The 23883-nt window shown below is 46.1% G+C and overlaps 1 protein-coding gene across 1 annotated transcript in view; it reads left to right on the top strand.

The window, feature by feature from the left end:
* LOC149445424 (uncharacterized) overlaps nucleotides 1-23883 on the top strand; it is a 162122-nt gene that overhangs the window by 54380 nt on the left and 83859 nt on the right. The window contains exon 2 of the mRNA XM_089653855.1: nucleotides 4890-5488. Coding sequence (XP_089509981.1) covers nucleotides 4890-5488 — 599 coding nt within the window. The remainder of the gene's footprint in view (nucleotides 1-4889; nucleotides 5489-23883) is intronic.

Consider the following 23883-nt stretch of genomic DNA (forward strand, 5'->3'; position numbering starts at 1 on the left):
GCCGGAACATTCTCCTCATTGTGGAGATAAATTCTAGTAATATGGTCCTCTAAACAAACAGCACTGACAATAAATAGACAAGACAAGGACCATCCTGACCATACATGGCCTACAAAGGACAATGATGACACTACACAGGCAGCCAATGGGCAATCATTACACTATGCAGCCAACACAATGATGGAGTGCCGGGGTCAGGAGTATGGAGCATAGAGCCCCTTACATTGCTGCTCAGGAGGAAGGAAACATTCCCCAGCCGGCCATGAAGAATATGTTCCATCATTGGTGTCAGAGGGAGGGAAATACTGAGAGTTCTGAGGGAAGTAGAGGAGCTGAGGGGTCTCTCAGGGGTTACTGAGGATGAGGAACTTTAGGTCCCTTACGGGGGTAGTGCAGTTCAAGGGCTTTGAGGGGGTAGAGTAGCTGAAGGAATCTGGGTGGATAGGGTTGGCAGTGCTCTGAGGAAAAAGGTTGTCGGACTCAGGGGGACTCTAAGGTAGGGAGGGGGGCTCTTAGTCTCTGATTACTCTCCCACATGCATTTACTTTCCAGACCTTACTGAACTCCTACCAGGAAAGGAAGGCAACCTTAACCTTACCATGTCACCGGTCATATATTATTTTCCAGTATACCAAGTGGAATTAAAGAGGGCAATGCTTCACCCCTTGGTGGGTACTTGTTCTTAGAGGGGGTCTGTTGGTGCATTATTGACTAAAAGGTAGTCAGGGGTCAGTGCTATACATCTTCAGGAGACACTCCAATACCTTCCTATGACACAGGCTCTGGCAGTGCCCGGTGCTGGAATTCAGAGCCCCAGGAACCCACCACCACTCTGTACAATGTCCTGGATATTACAGTATACTTGGCAATGAAGAGAACTAACCCCTCCCTTATGTTATTCTCCTCCTACCCACGATGGGCTGTCATTGGAGGGAAGAGAGCAGACTCCTCCCACAGAGCTCTCTAATACACCAGTAGCATCCTCCTGCTATCCAATCCAATCCCTTCTCTTATTGCAGAGAGTGACAGTGACATCACTCCTGTCAGTCAGCAGGCTGCCAGAGATTGGAGCCTTGCAGAGTTCTGGCTATTAAAGTCAGCAACTCCGGCCAAAAGTCCGCAAGTTCCCCTTCCTGGACATCATGATGAGCCGACATTGACCTCACAGCACTGCCTCAGAGCAAACAAGTCATAGGAAGGATCAGATTTATCATTCCTTGTCTGCAGATCTAAAACTCATGAAAACCAGTTCAGAGACCAAACAAACCCAAAAGAGAAAAGGGGATTTCTGATCTGGCAGGACAAGAGGGTCTCAGGACCTCTAAGATATAGCAAATACTAAACAGTTCAGATTAAATGTCTTCCCATGGGGGGAGTAGTTCTTCAATGTCCATCAACCCTCCTATTCCCCCCTCACATCCACATCCTATTATTGTGTGACCAATACCATCCAAATCATTCTTACTTTCATTTCCCAAAGTTATCCGTCTACAAGGAGACCTGTATAGATCACATGATGGCACCAATGAGGATGGAGGAGGACCGGAGTCACATGACTGAGAAGATACTAAACCTCACCCTGGAGATCATCTACCTGCTGACCGGAGAGGTGAGGAGGATTCTGGGAGGTCACATGACATCACTCTTATCTCTATTAATAAAACAGACCTGACCGGAGAGGTGAGGAGGATTCTGGGAGGTCACATGACATCACTCTCATCTCTATTAATAAAACACAGACCTGACCGGTGAGGTGAGGAGGATTCTGGGAGGTCACATGACATCACTCTCATCTCTATTAATAAATCACAGATCTGACAGGAGAGGTGAGGAGGATTCTGGGAATCTAACATGATATTCCCATTGGTTCCTCAGAGATTTCCTCTTCTGAAGTCAGGTGATCATATGACCATCACAGTGCCTCCATGTGACTCCCTAAACCCTGAGAGACACAACATGCAGAAGATTCTAGAAGTCACCAGAGAGATCACTGAGCTGCTGACAGGAGAGGTGAGCGGTGCCGGGAATTCTGGGACATTCTACAGTAACAGACAAGGGATGTGTCTGGATGGTGACTGTATCATTGTGTGTGTCAGGTTCCTATAAGGTGTCAGGGTGTCACTGTCTATTTCTCCATGGAGGAGTGGGAGTATTTAGAAGGACACAAGGATCTCTACAAGGACGTCATGATGGACAATCAGCCGCCCCTCACATCACCGGGTAAGAGGAGACTTTATTGTAAAGGAGAGAGCAGTACGGAGGATCCACCTAGATCCCCCATCATCTGATAAACACATAGAAACAATGGATTCAGTCAGTGTGTGTGTTTCCTACAGATGGATCCAGTCATGGGAACCCACCAGAGAGATGTCCCCGTCCTCTGTATTCCCGGGATTCCACACAGGAAGGTCACACCATCCCTCACCATCATCAGGTAGATGATGACAATTATTGGTAGTTGTGATTTATACACAGCATGTTTGTTACAATGAATGTTTTATTATATCTTTCAGAGTGGAATCCTCGGGGATGATAATATTGATGTTAAAGAAGAGTATAAAGAGGAGGATGAGGAGTATGGAGTGATGGAGGAGTTTTCAGAAGGACACAAGGAAATGATGGAGCCACCTAATACCAGGAACCCCCCAGAGAGATGTCCCCGTCCTCTGTATTCCCGGGATTCCATACAGGAAGGTCACACCATCCCTCACTATTACAAGGTTGGTGGGATGGAGAATCTAGAACATGAACTGTGGAGATGATGTGGGGATGTTTATGTGACCTTATATCTTACAGATGATATTTTCTCTCATTTCCTTGATTTAGAGTGGAGATCCAATCGATATAGAATTTGAGGTGAAAGCAGAAGAAGAAGAGGCGTATGTGAGGGATGATCAGCAGTCTATGGAGGAGGATGGAATAACGGGGACATTTATAGAGGAGGACACTCCTACAGAGATCAGCACAGGTGGGTCATGAACACTAAATCCATTCCTCCACCCATACTGCTCACTGATTGGTCCAGAGTAGGGTGGGGACTGGGTGATATCAGCCTGTAATCCCCTGGTCACTTTCCTGAGCTGTGTTCCCCGTCCTGTATTCCTGGATTTCTCTCGGATAATCTTCCTTCTCTGTGCTGCAGACACAATTTATGTCTCTTGACTGGATTTATGGAGGTTCTGGGGTTCAGCTGGCAGAAAAATGTTCATTTCACCATAAGTGTTACTAGACCTAGGCACCTGGGGTATGTGCTTTTGATCTTATTCCTCATGGTGGTGACATAGCAATTCTACCAGTATTTGTCACCTGTGCCGGGTGGAGGGATATGTCTGTAGTGTCTCAGACCCAAGTCACTGAGTGCAGTCTCAGGAGATGGGAGGCAGCGGTGTGGGATCCCTGCAACTTGTCTACAGTAAACATTTAAATTTCCACTGATTACTAAATACCAATATTATGAGTCCTGACCCTTACACTGTTTAATTTATATTGTACATTACATCCTCCTGACCCCTGCACTATATACGCTGTTATACATTACATACTCCTGACCCCTGCGCTATATACTCTATGTTGTACATTACATACTCCTGACCCCTGCACTATATACTCTATGTTGTACATTACATACTCCTGACCCCTGCACTATATACTCTATGTTGTACATTACATACTCCTGACCCCTGCACTATATACTCTGTTGTACATTACATACTCCTGACCCCTGCACTATATACTCTATGTTGTACATTACATACTCCTGACCCCTGCACTATATATTCTATGTTGTACATTACATAGTCCTGACTTCTGCTCTCCCCCTCCCCCCACTGCTATATATACACATAATATGGATTCTCTTTTGTTCCCCCCATTTCCTCCCAGCTGGACATTTTATATCGGATGATGTGATTGGAGCACAGACTTTTACATGGTGATAATAATGTGATAACATCCTCCAACTTTGGACCCTTAAACAGAAAGTGATAATGAGGGAGGAGTCAATACCCCAATGATGGTGGTCTTCAGGATCAGTCCAGTCTTCATCTTGGTTGTTCTACCCCCATCCTCACTCTCTGACCTCTGGTGGGGCTCAGCCCCGCTGTTCTTCATGACTAAATCATGGACTAAATAAGGAAGTGCAGTACTTCTTGTGTTGGGAAGATGGCGATGAGTGATAGAGGGGGTGGGGACCCTCGTCCTATAATCCCCTCATCACTGTCCCTCCTATAAAAGACAGTTCTGGTTGTTTCCTCACTCTCTGACTAAGGTCCATGAATAAAGAAATGACCTGGTAGGAGATCAGAGGAGCCATTTCCTAGTTCCCTTGAGGGTGGAATTGTAAGCGCCTCAGAGACCAAGCTGCCTGATGTGGGCGGAGTCCTGGTTTGGGGAACCAATCAGCTCCTGTCTAGTAATCCTCTTTGTCTTTGTATTTTAGTCCATGGCCGGGAGATGAGGAAAATCTCCGAGGATTGTCTCACTTTGTCTCCAGACTGGAAAGTAGAAGATGAGGACATCACACAGTATAGTCCAGGAGAAAACCCGGCTCCCTCCAATGTCCATCCGGCACCACCCAGTGTAGATGGACCATCGGATTCCTTGTATCCTGAGGAACCTCAGACTGTCCGGGACCGGGCCGGCCTTCCAACAGGGAAGAACTTCTCCTGTACTGAGTGCGGGAAGAGGTTCCGTTCTAAATCCTATCTTAATGTGCATAAAAGATCTCACACGGGAGAGAAGCCACATTCCTGTCCTGAGTGCGGGAAATGTTTTTCAGTGATGTCCAATCTTTACAGACATCAGAGATCTCATACGGGGGAAAAGCCATATTCCTGTCCTGAGTGCGGGAAATCTTTTTCTAATAAGTCAAATCTTTACACACATCGAAGGTGTCACACGGGTGAGAAGCCGTATTCCTGTCCTGAGTGTGGGAAATGTTTTTTAGACAAAGCTAGTCTTCACGCACATCAGAGATCTCACACGGGGGAGAAGCCATTTTCCTGCCCTGACTGCGGGAAATGTTTTTCAGAGAAGTACAGTCTTTACACACATCAGAGATCTCACACGGGGGAGAAGCCATATTCTTGTCCTGAGTGCGGGAAATGTTTTTCACAGAATTCCAGTCTGCACAAACATAAGAGATCTCACACAGGGGAGAAGCCATATTCCTGTCCTGAGTGCGGGAAATGTTTTTCAGAGCATTCCAGTTTGTACAAACATCAGAGAACTCACACAGGGGACAAGCCGTATTCCTGTCCTGAGTGTGGGAAATGTTTTTCAAAGTCATCAAATCTTTACACACATCAGAGATCTCACACTGGGGAGAAGCTGTATTCCTGTTCTGAGTGCGGGAAATGTTTTATAGAGAAATCAAAACTTGTCAGACATCAAAGATCTCACACGGGGGAGAAGCCGTTTTTCTGTCCTGAGTGTGGGAAATGTTTTTCAGAGAAGTCCAGTCTGCACAAACATCAGAGATCTCACACGGGTGAGAAGCCACTTTCCTGTCCTGAGTGAGGGAAATGTTCCTCACTGAAGTCCTGTCTTCCTGTACATCGGGTCCCACACAACCCTGGAGGTGTATTAGTGCCTTGAGTGCGGAAAATGTCTTCTAGATGAATGTTGCTGGACATCCCAGCTCTCATGTGGGGAAGAAGCACACCCTGATATACACCTCAGATATACTCCATGGCTGATCTTCATCATGGAAGAAACAGTTCATAAGGAGATCAGAGGCCCCCAAAGACATGGATGAAGTGTGGGACCGGGTTGACCATTGATGGCAGGAGAAGAATAAAAATGGAGTCCTGCCCTGTGATTGGCTGAGGACATTTTGTGGTGGGAGATTTCACAAACACTTGGAGGTCTATGGAGAACAATGTTGAACGGATGTGACCGGCATTCTCCAGCAGGGAGGAGTTTTGGCCGTATTTTATTTCTTATGATCATTGGCTCCATCTAGTGGCCATAATATCATATTGGGCTAGTTTTACTGAAATCTCTGTGTTACTTGAGGTCACACTCCCGCACTCTGAGGTCACACTCCCGCACTCTGAGGTCACACTCCCGCACCCTGTGGTCACACTCCCGCACCCTGAGGTCACACTCCCGCACCCTGAGGTCACACTCCCGCACCCTGAGGTCACACTCCCGCACTCTGAGGTCACACTCCCGCACTCTGAGGTCACACTCCCTCACTCTGAGGTCACACTCCCTCACTCTGAGGTCACACTCCCTCACTCTGAGGTCACACTCCCTCACTCTGAGATCACACTCCCACACCCTGAGGTCACACTCCCACACCCTGAGGTCACACTCCCTCACTCTGAGGTCACACTCCCACACCCTGAGGTCACACTCCCTCACTCTGAGGTCACACTCCCTCACTCTGAGGTCACACTCCCGCACCCTGAGGCCATACTCCCGCACTCTGAGGTCGTACTCCCGCTCTCTGAGGTCACACTCTCGCATTCTGAGGTCACACTCCCGCACTCTGAGACCCATAAAACTTTATTTTGGTGGTATTTATTCACCTCTGGAATTTTTTTTTTTTTTTGCTATAGAAATGAAAATGTCCAAAAACTTTGTAAAAAAAGTGTTTCTCTTATAAAATATTGCAAATAAATAATCTTTCTTCATAAATTTTGGCCAAAATATATTCAGATATCTTTTTAGTAAAAAAAAAACCCAAATTAGTTTATAACTAAAAATTATAATTTTTCAAAAAAAATTTACATTTTTATTTTTTTATATTATTATTTATGTTTTTTTACACCCATAAAGGCTGTAAAAACAATTATTTCTCCTTCTCTCCGGCTGCTTTCCTGCAGCCATTAAGAAATACTGTGAGAGCTGTGATTGGTCACAGCTTGTCACATGGTACAAGTCTGTTGGGAATAGCCCTGTACCATGTGACCTCGGTGATCATTCACAGATTTCACTAGTAGTAAGCAATGATATCAGGAAGTGACATTCTCCTTACTACTGTTCATGTGATCACTTGTCTTCAGTTCACTGGTCTTCCCAGTGAATGGCTGTGCAGGGAGGGGAGATGTCAAGACAAGTCTGATGATTGGAGGAGAGCAGACTGAGCTCCCAGCACAGCTACAGAACTGACCACGCTGAGCTCTCATGCCTACTGTGGTCAGTTTTTAATAGGAAATCAGAGGGACTGGCAGGATCACCGGGGATCTCACACAAAGGAAGCAATGCAGAGAGAAGAGGAGACGTCTTCATACCAGGACATGGGACAGCCGGCACAGATCAGGAATAGGACGTGTTGGAGGAACATATTCTTTGAAGGAGAAGTTCAGGCAAAGCTCTTTTGTCTGTACTTCTCCTGTGGATCAGAGGAGTGCAGTTCATTCTGATCTCCTGTGACCCGTTTTCAGGTGAAGCCCGCTGTCAGCTGACGTCACTCAGCCGGTCCAGGCTGGTGAAAGATTCCGACATCAGAGTCTGGACCAGCCGCACCCTCCCCCTCCACAGCCCAGTGAGTGTGGGGGGGGGGGGCAGGGCAGAGAGCGGTGACTGACAGTCACCACTCTCTGCTCAGAACGGCTGTGAGAACTCCTGGTCAGCAATCACGTGATCGCTGAGTTCTCACACTTGGACCCAGCGGGGGATGGGTGCAGCATCCACCTAGGGGCAAGGATGATTGAAAGTCAATAAATAAATGCCATACTTTTCTGGCCTTTAGATGGCGCTAAGTATCATAGAAATTACAACCATCTTATTGCCAAATGTGGTATTCTCCATTTTATATCCATGGAAACCATTCACCCCGCCCAGCACAGAGCCTACTCCCTCTACTCCCCCCATCCCATTCACACAGAGGGAATGACAGGCACATTCACCGGGTGTATTGCTGTGCAATTGTTTTATGAACAGACTCCTAGATGATTACAGCTACTTATATAGGGCCATCAATTTACATATTACCCATCAGTCCCCGCCCCCGAGGAGCCTACAGTCTAAGGTCCCTAACATTCAACATACACATACTAGGGCCAATATAGACAGGAGCCAAATCACCTTCCAGCATGTCTTTACCCATGCAAGTACCCAGAGGAAACCCACGCAGGCACAGGGAGAACACGCAAACTCCAGGCAGGTATGGCAGTGGTTGGGATTTAAACCAACAACGCCAGTTCTTCTAGGAGGAAGTGCTAACCATTTATATGTTTCTATAAAGGTGGGAAGTATGTAGCAGTGAATAGACCTCCCAGCTATGTTATTACCAGGCTGCAGCTAGGGGGCGCTCTAATGTGTACAGTGTGACCCCAGCAGAGTGATCCCATCTAGCCCACCTTAACCCTCTCACTGCCAGAGCTGTTTCCTCATTATTTTGCACACATGGGAAAATGCAGATTTTAGGCCTGAAGATGAGATAAACCCCCAAACATCTATTATTAGAGGCCCTGGAGAATAAAGTTTTGGTAATTTTCGGGGAATTCCGGATCATCATATACTAAGCAGGATTTGGATCCCGGTGGAGAACTTTCACCCCAAGAAAAAATGAGGGTGAGGTCAGCAGAGGAGCCCATAGTAAAGGAGGAAACTCTGAAATGTTTTCTTCAGAAGGTCGGTGTTTACTGGACAAGTGAATGTAAAATACACCATCAACGCGTTTCATGGCTTCAAAGTGTCACTTCATCAGGACAGGTGTAAGAAGACGATATAAAAATAGGGAATGAAGTAACAGTCCAGTATATGGTATTATAAAGACCCGAGTCACATACAATTCATGGACAGGACTGAGATTTATAGCATTCAGGATTTGTATGATGTTAGACAAGGTGAAGAGATATATGGAGAGGATGATCAATACATGGAGAAATCAATCTATTCTATCATAGAAGGGAATCAATAGATCAATCAATGACATCAACCAATCAATAAGATCCATTTCATGGGATAGATTTATCATTCTGTGCACTGGTTATGTTGGAGGATCAAACCGTGATCACTGGATATTGGAAACATTCCTATTGATCTGATGATTGCTGGCATGGATTCCTGATTGATTATTGCTGGGAATAAAGTCCAATAAACACGCAGATTTGATGGGATTATTGATAGAAAAATCTCTTCATATTCCATGGAATAAATATGTGTAGAATAGTTTGGATTTGATGGAATAAATCTCTATAAAAAGACTTTGTGGGGTTTGTTGGATCTTTTCTATTCCTCTCTAGGTCTGGATTTCAGGAAGAAGAAACAATTCCTCCAATTTCTAGTGGATGGTGAGGAGGGGAGAGATTTGGGGGAGTTTTGTACATACAGGAGGTAATAGAGAGAATCCGGCTAGTAATTGATGAGAGGAGATTTCACTGGAGAGTTCCATTGGTGAGAATTCAGGGCTGGGGGCACTGCTGGGGCCTGAAGGGTTCTGATTGGACCACCAGTATATGTGTCATATTAATCTGGGGGTGTGCACTGCTGGGGCCTGAAGGGTTCTGATTGGACCACCAGTACACGTGTTGTATTAATCTGGGGGTGTGCACTGCTGGGGCCTGGAGGGTTCTGATTGGACCACCAGCACACGTGTCGTATTAATCTGGGGGTGTGCACTGCTGGGGCCTGGAGGGTTCTGATTGGACCACCAGTACGTGTCATATTAATCTGGGGGTGTGCACTGCTGGGGCCTGGAGGGTTCTGATTGGACCACCAGCACACGTGTCGTATTAATCTGGGGGTGTGCACTGCTGGGGCCTGGAGGGTTCTGATTGGACCACCAGTACGTGTCGTATTAATCTAGGGGTGTGCACTGCTGGGGCCTGGAGGGTTCTCATTGGACCACCAGTACGTGTTGTATTAATCTGGGGGTGTGCACTGCTGGGGCCTGGAGGGTTCTCATTGGACCACCAGTACATGTGTCATATTAATCTGGTGGTGTGTGTTTTATCATTGGAATGATTCTGGAAAGATGACCTCCAGATGTACACATGGGGGGTGTCCCGGGGGGGTTACAATGTAGAGGGTGGAGAGAGAATACTGTACAGTGTGTAATAATATATTTGGAAAGCTGCCCCTATATAGGATGGTGTGAAATCTAGTTGCAGAGCGCCCCCTACATACAATGGTGTCATAGGGAGGCCTCTTTTCCTGGTCCTGTTCTGGTGACAACCCAAATCTCAGGATTTTATATCACTTTCGGTAATAATTGTAAACAGGACAAATAGAGAGGCTGAATCTCCCTAAAGGAGGCCGAGGCAGCAATAGAAACCAACAGGAGGTCTCATCCCTCTCCACTCTCCAGAAAATCAATGCCTTTAGTTCTTCTGTAAAACAACCCAGTGAAGGGATGGGGGGGGAATATGTTTGTCTTTTCCAGAAGGTTGGATGCAGAATACTTTCATGTCCAGCATACTAAATGGGTCCAATACTGGGATCATCTGAGAAATGTGTTCTGTATTCCTGGGAGGGAGGCACCTATGGGTTGGTGTTTGTAGAAAATGAACACAGTGAGGACAATGGCAAGTGCTGAATGGCAGAGGTGACTGCATGGAGTCTGTAGTACCAGAAACTTACTCAAATGTATTCCCCTCCCATCCTCTCCATGGTCCTTCCCCACCCCATCTTTTCTATGCTCCTTTCCCTCCCCAAACTCTCTAAGCTCAATTGCCTACAATTTCTCTAAGTTCCCTTCACTCTCCATCCTCTCTAGGCTTCTTCCCTTCTCATCCTCTCTAGGCTCCTTCCCCTCCCCATCCTCTCTAGGCTCCTTCCCTTCTCATCCTCTCTAGGCTCCTTCCCCTCCCCATCCTCTCTAGGCTCCTTCCCTTCTCATCCTCTCTGGGCTCCTTCCACTCATTGTCCTCTCTAGGCTCCTTCCCTTCCACATCCTTTCTATGCTCCTTTCCCATTCTCTATACTTTTTTTCCCTTCCCTATCCACCCTAGTCTCCCTCTCTCCCATTTTCCTTAGGTTTCTGCCCCCCACCCATCCTCTCTAGGCTCCTTCTCCCCCCCATTCTCTCTAGGCTCCATCCCCTCCCCCTCCTTTCTAGGCTCCGTTCCCTCTCTAGGCTCCTTCTCCTCCTCGTCATCTCTAGGCTCCATCCCCTCCTCATCATCTCTAGGCTCCTTCTCATCCTTTCTAGGCTTCTTCACCTCCCCATGCTCTCTAGGCTTCTTCACCTTCCCATTTTTTCCAGGTTCCTCCTGCTCCTCATCCTCTCTTGGCTCCTTCTGCTTCCCATCCAAGTGCTGTTTTCTAATGCATTGTCTTCCGGCTGCATAGTGGAAGTGTAGAGTTATGCCGTGTAGTCATCTGTGGATGATTAGGTCTGCAAAGAGGTCTAGTGTGTCCGGTGTGCTGTGGGCTGAAGAAGCTCACGTGACTCAGTGGATGAAACACATTGACATCACAACATCATGACGCCCGTGTCCCCGGCATCCAGGCCTCTCCACATGGCCTCACCACCTGGCCGCATTGCTCTGGACACACTAGACCTCTTTGCAGACCTCCTCATCCACAGATGATTACACGGCGTGCCTCTACACTTCCACTATGCAGCGGGAGGACAATGCATTAGCAAACGGCACTTGGATGGGTGAGCGGACTCTGTTTTTTGGACTAAGGCACTAATACACTGCGGGAGTCCCCATTCATGGAAATTGCTTGGCTGAGCTCCACCTGTCTGATGTCCTTGTTCCTATCGCTGGCACACAGGGCTCTATCAGTCTCATATTTCTGCTCACCCACTGCCTACTGCACTATCTATCCTGTCATTATAACCCGCCATCCATATACTGGCAACACTGCTATTACCACAATTATCCGTGGATGACTACGTGGATTACCCCCTATGGGATCTATATGGGTCTGCCATGTATGTATATGACCTCACTGAGGATTGAGGGACTCTCCTGTGCTGAAAGTGAATGGTGACCGCTGCCTCCTTTGACTCTACAAGTGCCCCGTTCCGTCATCTCTTTACATCCATCTACTGGCTGTCTTTGTGCCAAGTGTGAGATAGCAGCGTGTGGCTTTATCTGATATCTCAGTGACTATCATCTACATATGAGGATACCTGAGGATTGCCCTCCATGACACCACAAGGGTCTATTATACATGTATGTGACCCCCATGAGGACTGATCGGGTCTGCCTCTACTATCAAGGAGCTTGATTCTGCCCGTCCCTTCATCACCTTCCATTGACTACAATGTCCACATTATCTATCCATTCTATTCTATTTCATGTTGTGTCAGTAATAAAAGTCCCGGAGGGTTGGGAACCCTGCAAGGGGGGCAGAGATATGTAACTGCCTAGTCCAGCCTTTCTCAGCCAGGGTTCCTCCAAAGGGTTCTAGGGCTTCCTTGTCACTTCATTGGGCTGTATATGGAAGTGTCACCGACCAGCCGTTTCTGGATACACAGCTTTGTCATCATTGCACACACACAGGATTTTGTTTTTGTTCAATACATTTTTTATTATAATTTCACTTTCAACAAGATTGCAGAAAAAAAACATTCAGGAAATAGTAAAGGCAGAAATCTGATTGGTCAGGAAGATCCCTTGTCTGGAATGTGGGAGCGGAGTCATTATTATTGGTGTACAATACAATACACAACGTGTTCCATTATTATAACAAAGTATTGTAGAAAAGATCCCAACATAGAAAATGGGGGAAAGGAGGAAATAAAGGCGGATATGAAGGGGAATCTGTGTACGGGGAACACCTTAACAATCACCACGTTAGAAAATATATTTTTTGGGGAGGGGTTTAGCTAACCTTCAGGCCCCAGATCTGCATTTTCCCATTTGTGCAAAAACAGCCCTGGCAGTGAAAGGGTTAATGGGAGCCAGTATGAGTATTTGTGGACATGGAGTGAATTGTGGGGCCCCCTTTGTGAGAATAGCTGCCACATGTGTGGGACTGTGTTTGTAGGAGCGTGGTGCAGGTTTCTGATGTGTGGGTTTTTGTGGTGTGGTGCAGGTCTCTGTGGTGTGGTGCAGGTCTCTGTGGTGTAGTGTAGGTCTCTGTGGTGTAGTGCGGGTTTCTGTGGTGTGGTGCGGGTCTCTGTGGTGTAGTGCAGGTCTCTGTGGTGTGGTGTGGGTCTCGGTGGTGTGGTGTAGTACAAGTTTCTGTGGTGCGGTGCGGGTCTCTGTGGTGTGGTGTGGGTTTCTGTGGTGTGGGTCTTTGTGGTGCGGTGCAGGTCTCTGTGGTGCGGTGCGGGTCTCTGTGGTGCAGTGTGGGTTTCTGTGGTGCGGTGCGGGTCTCTGTGGTGCGGTGCGGGTCTCTGTGATGTGGTGCGGGTCTCTGTGGTGTAGTATGGGTTTTTGTGGTGTGGTGCGGGTCTCTATTGTGTGGTGCGGGTTTCTGTGGTGTAGTGCGGGTTTCTGTGGTGTAGTGTGGGTTTCTGTGGTGTAGTGTGGGTTTCTGTGGTGTAGTGTGGGTCTCTGTGGTGTAGTGTGGGTTTCTGTGGTGTAGTGTGGGTTTCTATGGTGCGGTGCAGGTTTCTGTGGTGTAGTTTGGGGTCTCTGTGGTGTGGTGCAGGTCTCTGTGGTGTGGTGCAGGTCTCTGTGGTGTAGTGTGGGTTTCTGTGGTGTAGTGTGGGTTCCTGTGGTGTGGTGTGGGTCTTTGTGGTGTAGTGTGGGTTTCTATGGTGCGGTGCAGGTTTCTGTGGTGTAGTTCGGGTCTCTGTGGTGTGGTGCAGGTCTCTGTGGTGTGGTGCCGGTCTCTGTGGTGTAGTGTGGGTTTCTGTGGTGTAGTGCAGGTTTCTGTGGTGTGGGTCTCTGTGGTGTAGTGCGGGTTCCTGTGGTGTGGGTCTCTGTGGTGTAGTGTGGGTTTCTATGGTGCGGTGCAGGTTTCTGTGGTGTAGTTCTGGTCTCTGTGGTGTGGTGCAGGTCTCTGTGGTGTGGTGTAGTGCGGGTTTCTGTGGTGTAGTGCGGGTTTCTGTGGTGTGGGTTTCTGTGGTGTAGTGCGGGTTTCTGTAGTGTGGGTTTCTGTGGTGTGGGTCTCTGTGGTGTCGTGCGGGTTTCTGTGGTGTAGTGCGGGTTTCTGTGGTGTAGTGCGGGTTTCTGTGGTGTGGGTCTCTGTGGTGTAGTGTGGGTTTCTATGGTGCGGTGCAGGTTTCTGTGGTGTAGTTCGGGTCTCTGTGGTGTGGTGCGGGTCTCTGTGGTGTGGTGCAGTGGGCTCCAACCTTTCCTCCTTTCCAACTGCTTGCAGGCAAGCCCCATCCCACTAGGCCTCCTTCCTCCAGCCTCACATCTTCCACCTGACTGCTCACACTCCACTCCCCACTCCTACTACTCAGCAGGATCTTACACTATTGAGGGAGTCCCAGCCCCTTGTCAAGCCTTCTGTTGGGGATTGGCTGAAATGCCTGAAGAGTGCAGCCTGGCTGGCTCCTCAGATCCACCCACTTCCTCCAAGGCCCTCTTCTAAAAGGTTCAAAACAGGGATATTCCAGAGGGGCTGCCTGCAGAGTCTCTCAGCCCTGACCACAATCTGACCCCTCTGGCTATCACACCATTAGGGTGTAGCTCCCCCTGGCTGTACTAGGAGGGCGCTACAATGTATAATGTTGTGTCTCAGAAGTCTCACTTCACTATAATTGTTGTATGTCTATATGAGCTAGAAGGAATCACTCTCCTGTGGTCGACTCTAAACATTAGAGCTCCCCCTAGCTGCAGCCTGGTAATGACATTGCTGGGAGGTCTGTTCAGTTACCTGCTCCATACTTCCCGTCTTTATAATATAATACAATACAATACAATATGATACAATAGAATACAATATAATATAATATGATACAATATAATATAATACAATATGATATAATACAATATATCTCCTGACATTTCGGGGTCTATTGATAAAACCTTTGTCTAGCAGTGCGCTCAGTGACAAAGCATGTACATTCCTTCTGTATAAATGGGGAACAATTTAAAATGATTTTTGACCTAAAATGTAAAATGTTGCCTTTTGTTAGAATTTCTATGAGGAAGATCATATTTTCATCGTTTCCCCGGGTTGAACCATGGGAGTTATTATACCAAATAATAGACAAGGGTCATTTTCAGGTCTCAAGTCCCACAAGGGACAAACTTCTCCCCAACTGAAGTATTTCGTTCTGTGTATAGAGAAGGAATGGAAGCCGGGACCCCTCAGTGCAGGAACAAGGGGGGGGGGGGGGTGATTACAAACACCAAATAATCCCGTGGTGGTCCCCACATCCTCTAGTCTAGCTGAGATGTCATTGTTCTGCCAACGAGAAGGATGAACAAGATGAAGAGACGCGGTATATGGAAGTATTCTCTACGTTTCTGCAGACACAGGGGCCATTATTCCAAGCTGAGGGATTCTGGGAGAGCTCGGGAATAAACGTCACAATGGAAGAGTTTCTGTCCTCCAATGTAATGAGGACAAGAGAAGTCCCACATCATGGACTATAGTAGGAATGACAACTCTACAAAGCTGCACACCCTCCTCCATGTCTATGGATCCATCTAGGGATCTTCTCATGATTCTCATATTTATAGATTACTGGCTGACATGGCTGAATGAATGCTGGTTATATTAGTTCATCTATTCTCTAAGTGGGGCGGTATCTATTGGGCCAATCCCTTTTACAAACCACACATAATATTGCCCTTCAAAGTGAAAACAGAAACGATTTGCACAAAATCAAAGAGTAGAAATATTTTCCGGTGGATCCCCTCTACCCAGACCCCATATGTAGACATAGAACAACAAGCTGTGTTCCCTCTCGTGCCGCACTCCTCCAACCACCCAAACCCACACAGAAGCCAAGGGAAATAATGAGGAAAGTTCCCCCCTAGTTTGGGGCAGAGTTCTCCTTCCGTCCTGTTGGGGGATGGGAGAAGGATGGACTGAAGACAGAGAGAGGCTTCGGGGTCACCACTGTTCTGTAGAGCCTTGAAATGAAGGACATCAACTTCAGAAGTTCTTGTTGTCTGTGTAAAGTTCCCCGATAACGAGATCTGGGCTCTCCCGGCTTCTAGCTCTGTAACCCGCTATATCATTATCAGGAAACGCAACTCCGACACCCAAGAAGGGCTGAAGTTGTGTCCTTCATTTCCAGGATCTACTGACCACTCTGCACCCCGACATTTACTGCACTTCATCCATGTCTTTGGGGGCCTCTCATCTCCTTATCAACTGTTTCTTCCATGATGAAGATCAGCCATGGAGTATATCTGAGGTGTATATCAGGGTGTGCTTCTTCCCCACATGAGAGCTGGGATGTCCAGCAACATTCATCTAGAAGACATTTCCCGCACTCAAGGCACTAATACACCTCCAGGGTTGTGTGGGACCCCTGATGTACAGGAAGACAGGACTTCAGTGAGGAACATTTCCCTCACTCAGGACAGGAAAGTGGCTGCTTCCCCGTGTGAGATCTCTGATGTTTGGAAAGATGCGACTTCCATGAAAAACATTTCCCGCACTTAGGACATGAATACAGCTTCTCCCCCGTGTGAGATCTCTAATGCCTATAAAGGTGGGAATTCTGTGAAAAACATTTCCTGCACTCCAGACAGAAATATCGCTTTTCCCCTGTGTGAGATCTCTGTGTGTGAAGATGTGACTTCCATGAAAAACATTTTCCGCACTTAGGACAGGAATACAGCTTCTCCCCCGTGTGAGATCTCTGATGTGTGTGAAGGCTAGACTTCACTGAAAAACATTTTCCGCACTCAGAACAGGAATTTCTGTGTGAGATCTCTGAGTGTGTGACATTTCTGATGTGTGTAAAGATTGAACTTCCATGAAAAACATTTCCCAAACTGAGGACAAGAATACATCATCTACCCTGTGTGAGACTTCTTCCCCGTGTGAGATCTCTGATGGTTGGAAAGACTGGACTTCAGTGAAAAACATTTCCCACAGTCAGGACAGGAAAGTGGCTTCTCCTCCGTGTGAGATCTCTGATGAATGGAAAGACTGGTCTTAGCTAAAAAACATTTCCCACACTCAGGGCAGGAATATGGCTTCTCCCCCATGTGAGATCTTTGATGTCTGGAAAAATTGTACTTCTGTGAAAAACATTTCCCGCACTCAGAACAGGAATACGGCTTCTCCCCTGTGTGAGATCTCTGATGTTTGGAAAAATTGGATTTTGTTAAAAAACATTTCCCGCACTCAGGACAGGAATATGGCTTCTCCCCTGTATGAGATCTCTGATGTGTGTGAAGACTGACCTTGTCTGAAAAACATTTCCCACAATCTAGACAGGAATAAGGCTTCTCCCCTGTGTGAGATCTCTGATGTGTGTGAAGATGGGACTTGACTGAAAAACATTTCCCACACTCTAGACAGGAATAAGGCTTCTCCCCTGTGTGAGATCTCTGATGTGTGTGAAGACTGGACTTGTCTGAAAAACATTTCCCACACTCAGGACAGGAATATGGCTTTTTCCCTGTGTGAGATCTCTGATGTGTGTGAAGATGGGACTTGCCTGAAAAACATTTCCCACACTCTAGACAGGAATATGGCTTCTCCCCTGTGTGAGATCTCTGATGTGTGTGAAGATGGGACTTGCCTGAAAAACATTTCCCACAGTCTAGACAGGAATACGGCTTCTCCCCTGTGTGAGATCTCTGATGTGTGTGAAGACTGGACTTGACTGAAAAACATTTCCCACACTCTAGACAGGAATACGGCTTCTCCCCTGTGTGAGATCTCTGATGTATGTAAAGATGTGACTTCTGTGTAAAACATTTCCCGCACTCAGGACAGGAATACGGCTTCTCCCCCGTGTGAGATCTCTGATGTATGTAAAGATGTGACTTCCGTGTAAAACATTTCCCGCACTCAGGACAGGGATATGGAATCTCCCCTGTGTGAGATCTCTGATGTCTGGAAAGATGATACTTATCTGAAAAACATTTCCCACACTCAAAACAGAAATACGGCTTCTCCCCCGTGTGAGATCTTTGATGTCTGGAAAGATAATACTTATCTGAAAAACATTTCCCACACTCAAAACAGGAATACGGCTTCTCCCCCGTGTGAGATCTTTGATGTTTGAAAAGACTGGACTTCACTGAAAAACATTTCCCACACTTAGTACAGGAATACGGCTTCTCCCCCGTGTGAGATGTCTGATGTGTGTGAAGACAATACTTGTCTGAAAAACATTTCCCACACTCAGGACAGGAATACAGCTTCTCCCCTGTGTGAGATCTCTGATGTGTGTAAAGATGGGACGTCTGGGAAAAACATTTCCCGCACTCAGGACAGGAATACGGCTTCTCCCCCGTGTGAGATCTCTGATGTGTGGAAAGATTGGACTTCTGTGAAAAACATTTCCCGCACTCAGGACAGGAATACGGCTTCTCCCCTGTGTGATATCTTTTATGCACATTAAGATGGTATGTAGAACTTAACCTCTTCCCGCACTCAGTACAGGAATATGACTTCTCCCCTGTGTGAGATCTTTTATGCCTATCAAGATTGGATTTATAACGAAAACCCTTCCCACACTCAGTACAGGAATATGACTTCTCCCCAGTGTGAAATCTCTGATGTGTGTGAAGATAGGACAGTCGTGAAAAACATTTCCCGCACTCAGGACAGGAATACGGCTTCTCCCCTGTGTGACATCTTTTATGCACATTAAGTCTGGATTGATAACAAAAACCCTTCCCGCACTCAGTACAGGAGAAGCTCTTCCCTGTTGGAAGGCCGGCCCGGTCCCGCACAGTCTGAGATTCCTCAGGATACGAGGAATCCGATGGTCCATCTACACTGGGTGGTGCCGGATGGACATTGGAGGGAGCCGGGTTTTCTCCTGGACTATACTGTGTGATGTCCTCATCTTCTACTTTCCAGTCTGGAGACAAAGTGAGACAATCCTCGGAGGTTTTCCTCATCTCCCGGCCATGGACTAAAATACAAAGAGGATTACTAGACAGGAGCTGATTGGTTCCCCCAAACCAGGACTCCGCCCACATCAGGCAGCTTGGTCTCTGAGGAGCTTACAATTCCACCCTCAAGGGAACTAGGAAATGGCTCCTCTGATCTCCTACCAGGTCATTTCTTTATTCATGGACCTTAGTCAGAGAGTGAGGAAACAACCAGAACTGTCTTTTATAGGAGGGACAGTGATGAGGGGATTATAGGACGAGGGTCCCCACCCCCTCTATCACTCATCGCCATCTTCCCAACACAAGAAGTACTGCACTTCCTTATTTAGTCCATGATTTAGTCATGAAGAACAGCGGGGCTGAGCCCCACCAGAGGTCAGAGAGTGAGGATGGGGGGAGAACAACCAAGATGAAGACTGGACTGATCCTGAAGACCACCATCATTGGGGTATTGGCTCCTCCCTCATTATCACTTTCTGTTTAAGGGTCCAAAGTTGGAGGATGTTATCACATTATTATCACCATGTAAAAGTCTGTGCTCCAATCACATCATCCGATATAAAATGTCCAGCTGGGAGGAAAGAGGTGTAACAAAAGAGAATACATATTATGTGTATATATAGCAGTGGGGGGAGGGGGGAGAGCAGAAGTCAGGACTATGGAATGTACAACATAGAGTATATAGTGCAGGGGTCAGGAGTAGGTAATGTACAACATAGAGTATATAGTGCAGGGGTCAGGAGTATGTAATGTACAACATAGAGTATATAGTGCAGGGGTCAGGAGGATGTAATGTACAAGTTATATAGTATAAGGGTCAGGACTCTCAGTATTAGTATTCTGTAATCAGTGGAAGCTTAAATGTTTACTGTAGACAACATGTAGAGGTGAGCTGGGATTAAACCATCATGAAACAGGTTAGATTGGAGGTGAGAAAATCCTTGGACAGAGGGGTGGTGGTGCACATGATATACAAGGACAGAGAGGTGATTATGGACGTGGCATACTTGGACAGAAGGGTGATTGTGGACATGGCATACTTGGACAGAGGAGTGGCGGGGGGACATGGTATACTTGGACAAAGGAGTGGCGGGGGATGTGGTATACTTGGACAGAGGGGTGGCGGGAGGATGTGGTATACTTGGACAGAGGAGTCGCGGGGGGATGTGGTATACTTGGACAGAGAAATCTGAATGTAAATGGATTGAAAACTGGCTAAAAGATCGTATTCAGAGAGTAGTGGTTAATTATTCATACTCTGAATGGTCTGGGGGTGTCAGTGGAGCACCCCAAGGTTCAGTGTTATTAGTGGGGTACACCAAGGTTCAGTGTGATTAATGGGGTACCCCAAGGTTCAGTGTTATTAGTGGGGTACCCCAAGGTTCAGTGTTATTAGTGGGGTACCCCAAGGTTCAGTGTGATTAATGGGGTACCCCAAGGTTCAGTGTTATTAGTGGGGTACCCCAAGGTTCAGTATTATTAGTGGGGTAACCCAAGGTTCAGTGTTATTAGTGGGGTACCCCAGGGATCAGTGTTAGTGGGGTACCCCAAGGTTCAGTGTTATTAGTGGGGTACCCCAAGGGTCAGTGTTATTAGTGGGGTACCCCAGGGATCAGTGTTAGTGGGGTACCCCAAGGTTCAGTGTTATTAGTGGGGTACCCCAAGGGTCAGGGTTATTAGTGGGGTACCCCAAGGTTCAGTATTATTAGTGGTGTACCCCAGGGTTCAGTGTTATTAGTGGGGTACCCCAAGGGTCAGGGTTATTAGTGGGGTACCCCAAGGTTCAGTATTATTAGTGGTGTACCCCAAGGTTCAGTGTGATTAGTGGGGTACCCCAGGGTTCAGTGTTATTAGTGGGGTACCCCAAGGTTCAGTGTTATTAGTGGTGTACCCCAGGGTTCAGTGTTATTAGTGGGGTACCCCAAGGTTCAGTGTTATTAGTGGGGTACCCCAAGGTTCAGTGTGATTAGTGGGGTACCCCAGGGTTCAGTGTTATTAGTGGGGTACCCCAAGGTTCAGTGTTATTAGTGGTGTACCCCAAGGTTCAGTGTTATTAGTGGGGTACCCCAGGGTTCAGTGTTGGGCCCCTTACTTATTAATATATATATAAACAATATGGGGTGTGAGATTATAAATCCCATTCCAGTCTTTGCAGATGACACCAAGCTGTGCCGGGGAATAACGTCCTTACAGGATGTCTCCAACTTACAAGCCGACCTCAATGCTCTGTGTAATTGGGGGGCTATGGGGCCAATGAGGGCTAATGGTGATAAATGTAAGGTCCTGCACTTGGGGGGGCTAAGAATATGCATCATACATACTAGGGGGATACAACTGGGGGGGACAATGGTGGAGAAGGATCTGGAGGTGTCAATGGTGAAGGATCTGGGGGGGGTCAATGGTGAAGGATCTGGGGGGGACTCAATGGTGGAGAAGGATTTGGGGGGGTCAAAGAACATTGGGGAACTGGAGAAAGTACAAAGAAAGGCAACCAAACTGATACGAGGTATGGAGGAGATCAGCTATGAGGAAAGATTAGAGGAACTGAATGTATTCTCTACTGAGAAGAGGAGATTAAGGGGGGATATGATCTCCATGTATAATACATAGGGGGGGATATGATCTCCATGTATAATACATAAGGGGGGATATGATCTCCATGTATAATACATAAGGGGGGATATGATCTCCATGTATAATACATAAGGAGGGGATATGATCTCCATGTATAATACATAAGGGGGGGATATGATCTCCATGTATAATACATAAGGAGGGGATATGATCTCCATGTATAATACATAGGGGGGGATATGATCTCCATGTATAATACATAAGGGGGGGATATGATCTCCATGTATAATACATAAGGGGGGATATGATCTCCATGTATAATACATAAGGGGGGATATGATCTCCATGTATAATACATAAGGGGGGATATGATCTCCATGTATAATACATAAGGGGGATATGATCTCCATGTATAATACATAAGGGGGGGTATGATCTCCATGTATAATACATAAGGGGGGATATGATCTCCACGTATAATACATAAGGTGGGATATGATCTCCACGTATAATACATAAGGGGGGGATATGATCTCCATGTATAATACATAAGGGGGGATATGATCTCCATGTATAATACATAAGGGGGGATATGATCTCCATGTATAATACATAAGGGGGGATATGATCTCCATGTATAATACATAAGGGGGGATATGATCTCCATGTATAATACATAAGGGGGATATGATCTCCATGTATAATACATAAGGGGGATATGATCTCCATGTATAATACATAAGGGGGGGTATGATCTCCATGTATAATACATAAGGGGGGATATGATCTCCATGTATAATACATAAGGGGGGATATGATCTCCATGTATAATACATAAGGGGGGATATGATCTCCATGTATAATACATAAGGGGGGGATATGATCTCCATGTATAATACATAAGGGGGGATATGATCTCCATGTATAATACATAAGGGGGGATATGATCTCCATGTATAATACATAAGGGGGGATATGATCTCCATGTATAATACATAAGGGGGGATATGATCTCAATGTATTATACATAAGGGGGGATATGATCTCCATGTATAATACATAAGGGGGATATGATCTCCATGTATAATACATAAGGGGGGATATGATCTCCATGTATAATACATAAGGGGGGATATGATCTCCATGTATAATACATAAGGGGGGATATGATCTCCATGTATAATACATAAGGGGGGATATGATCTCCATGTATAATACATAAGGGGGGATATGATCTCAATGTATTATACATAAGGGGGGATATGATCTCCATGTATAATACATAAGGGGGATATGATCTCCATGTATAATACATAAGGTGGGATATGATCTCCACGTATAATACATAAGGGGGGGATATGATCTCCATGTATAATACATAAGGGGGGATATGATCTCCATGTATAATACATAAGGGGGGGGATATGATCTCCATGTATAATACATAAGGGGGGATATGATCTCAATGTATTGTACATAAGGGGGATATGATCTCCATGTATAATACATAAGGGGGGATATGATCTCCATGTATAATACATAAGGGGGGATATGATCACCATGTATTATACATAAGGGGGATATGATCTCCATGTATAATACATAAGGGGGGATATGATCTCCATGTATAATACATAAGGGGGGATATGATCTCCATGTATAATACATAAGGGGGGATATGATCTCCATGTATAATACATAAGGGGGGATATGATCTCCATGTGTAATACATAAGGGGGGATATGATCTCAATGTATTGTACATAAGGGGGATATGATCTCCATGTATAATACATAAGGGGGGATATGATCTCCATGTATAATACATAAGGGGGGATATGATCTCCATGTATAATACATAAGGGGGGATATGATCTCCATGTATAATACATAAGGGGGGATATGATCTCCATGTATAATACATAAGGGGGGATATGATCTCCATGTATAATACATAAGGGGGGATATGATCTCCATGTATAATACATAAGGGGGGATATGATCTCCATGTATAATACATAAGGGGGGATATGATCTCCATGTATAATACATAAGGGGGGGGATATGATCTCCATGTATAATACATAAGGGGGGATATGATCTCAATGTATTGTACATAAGGGGGATATGATCTCCATGTATAATACATAAGGGGGGATATGATCTCCATGTATAATACGTAAGGGGGGATATGATCTCCATGTATAATATGTAAGGGGGGATATGATCTCCATGTATAATACGTAAGGGGGATATGATCTCCATATATAATACATAAGGGGGGGATATGATCTCCATGTATAATACATAAGGGGGGATATGATCTCCATGTATAATACATAAGGGGGATATGATCTCCATGTATAATACATAAGGGGGGATATGATCTCCAGGTATAATACATAAGGGGGGATATGATCTCCATGTATAATACATAAGGGGTGATATGATCTCCATGTATAATA

This window comes from Staurois parvus, unplaced genomic scaffold (assembly GCF_062004578.1).
Source record: "Staurois parvus isolate SC_StPar_1 unplaced genomic scaffold, SC_StPar_1.0 ptg000721l, whole genome shotgun sequence".
NCBI classification, from domain to species: Eukaryota; Metazoa; Chordata; class Amphibia; order Anura; family Ranidae; genus Staurois; species Staurois parvus.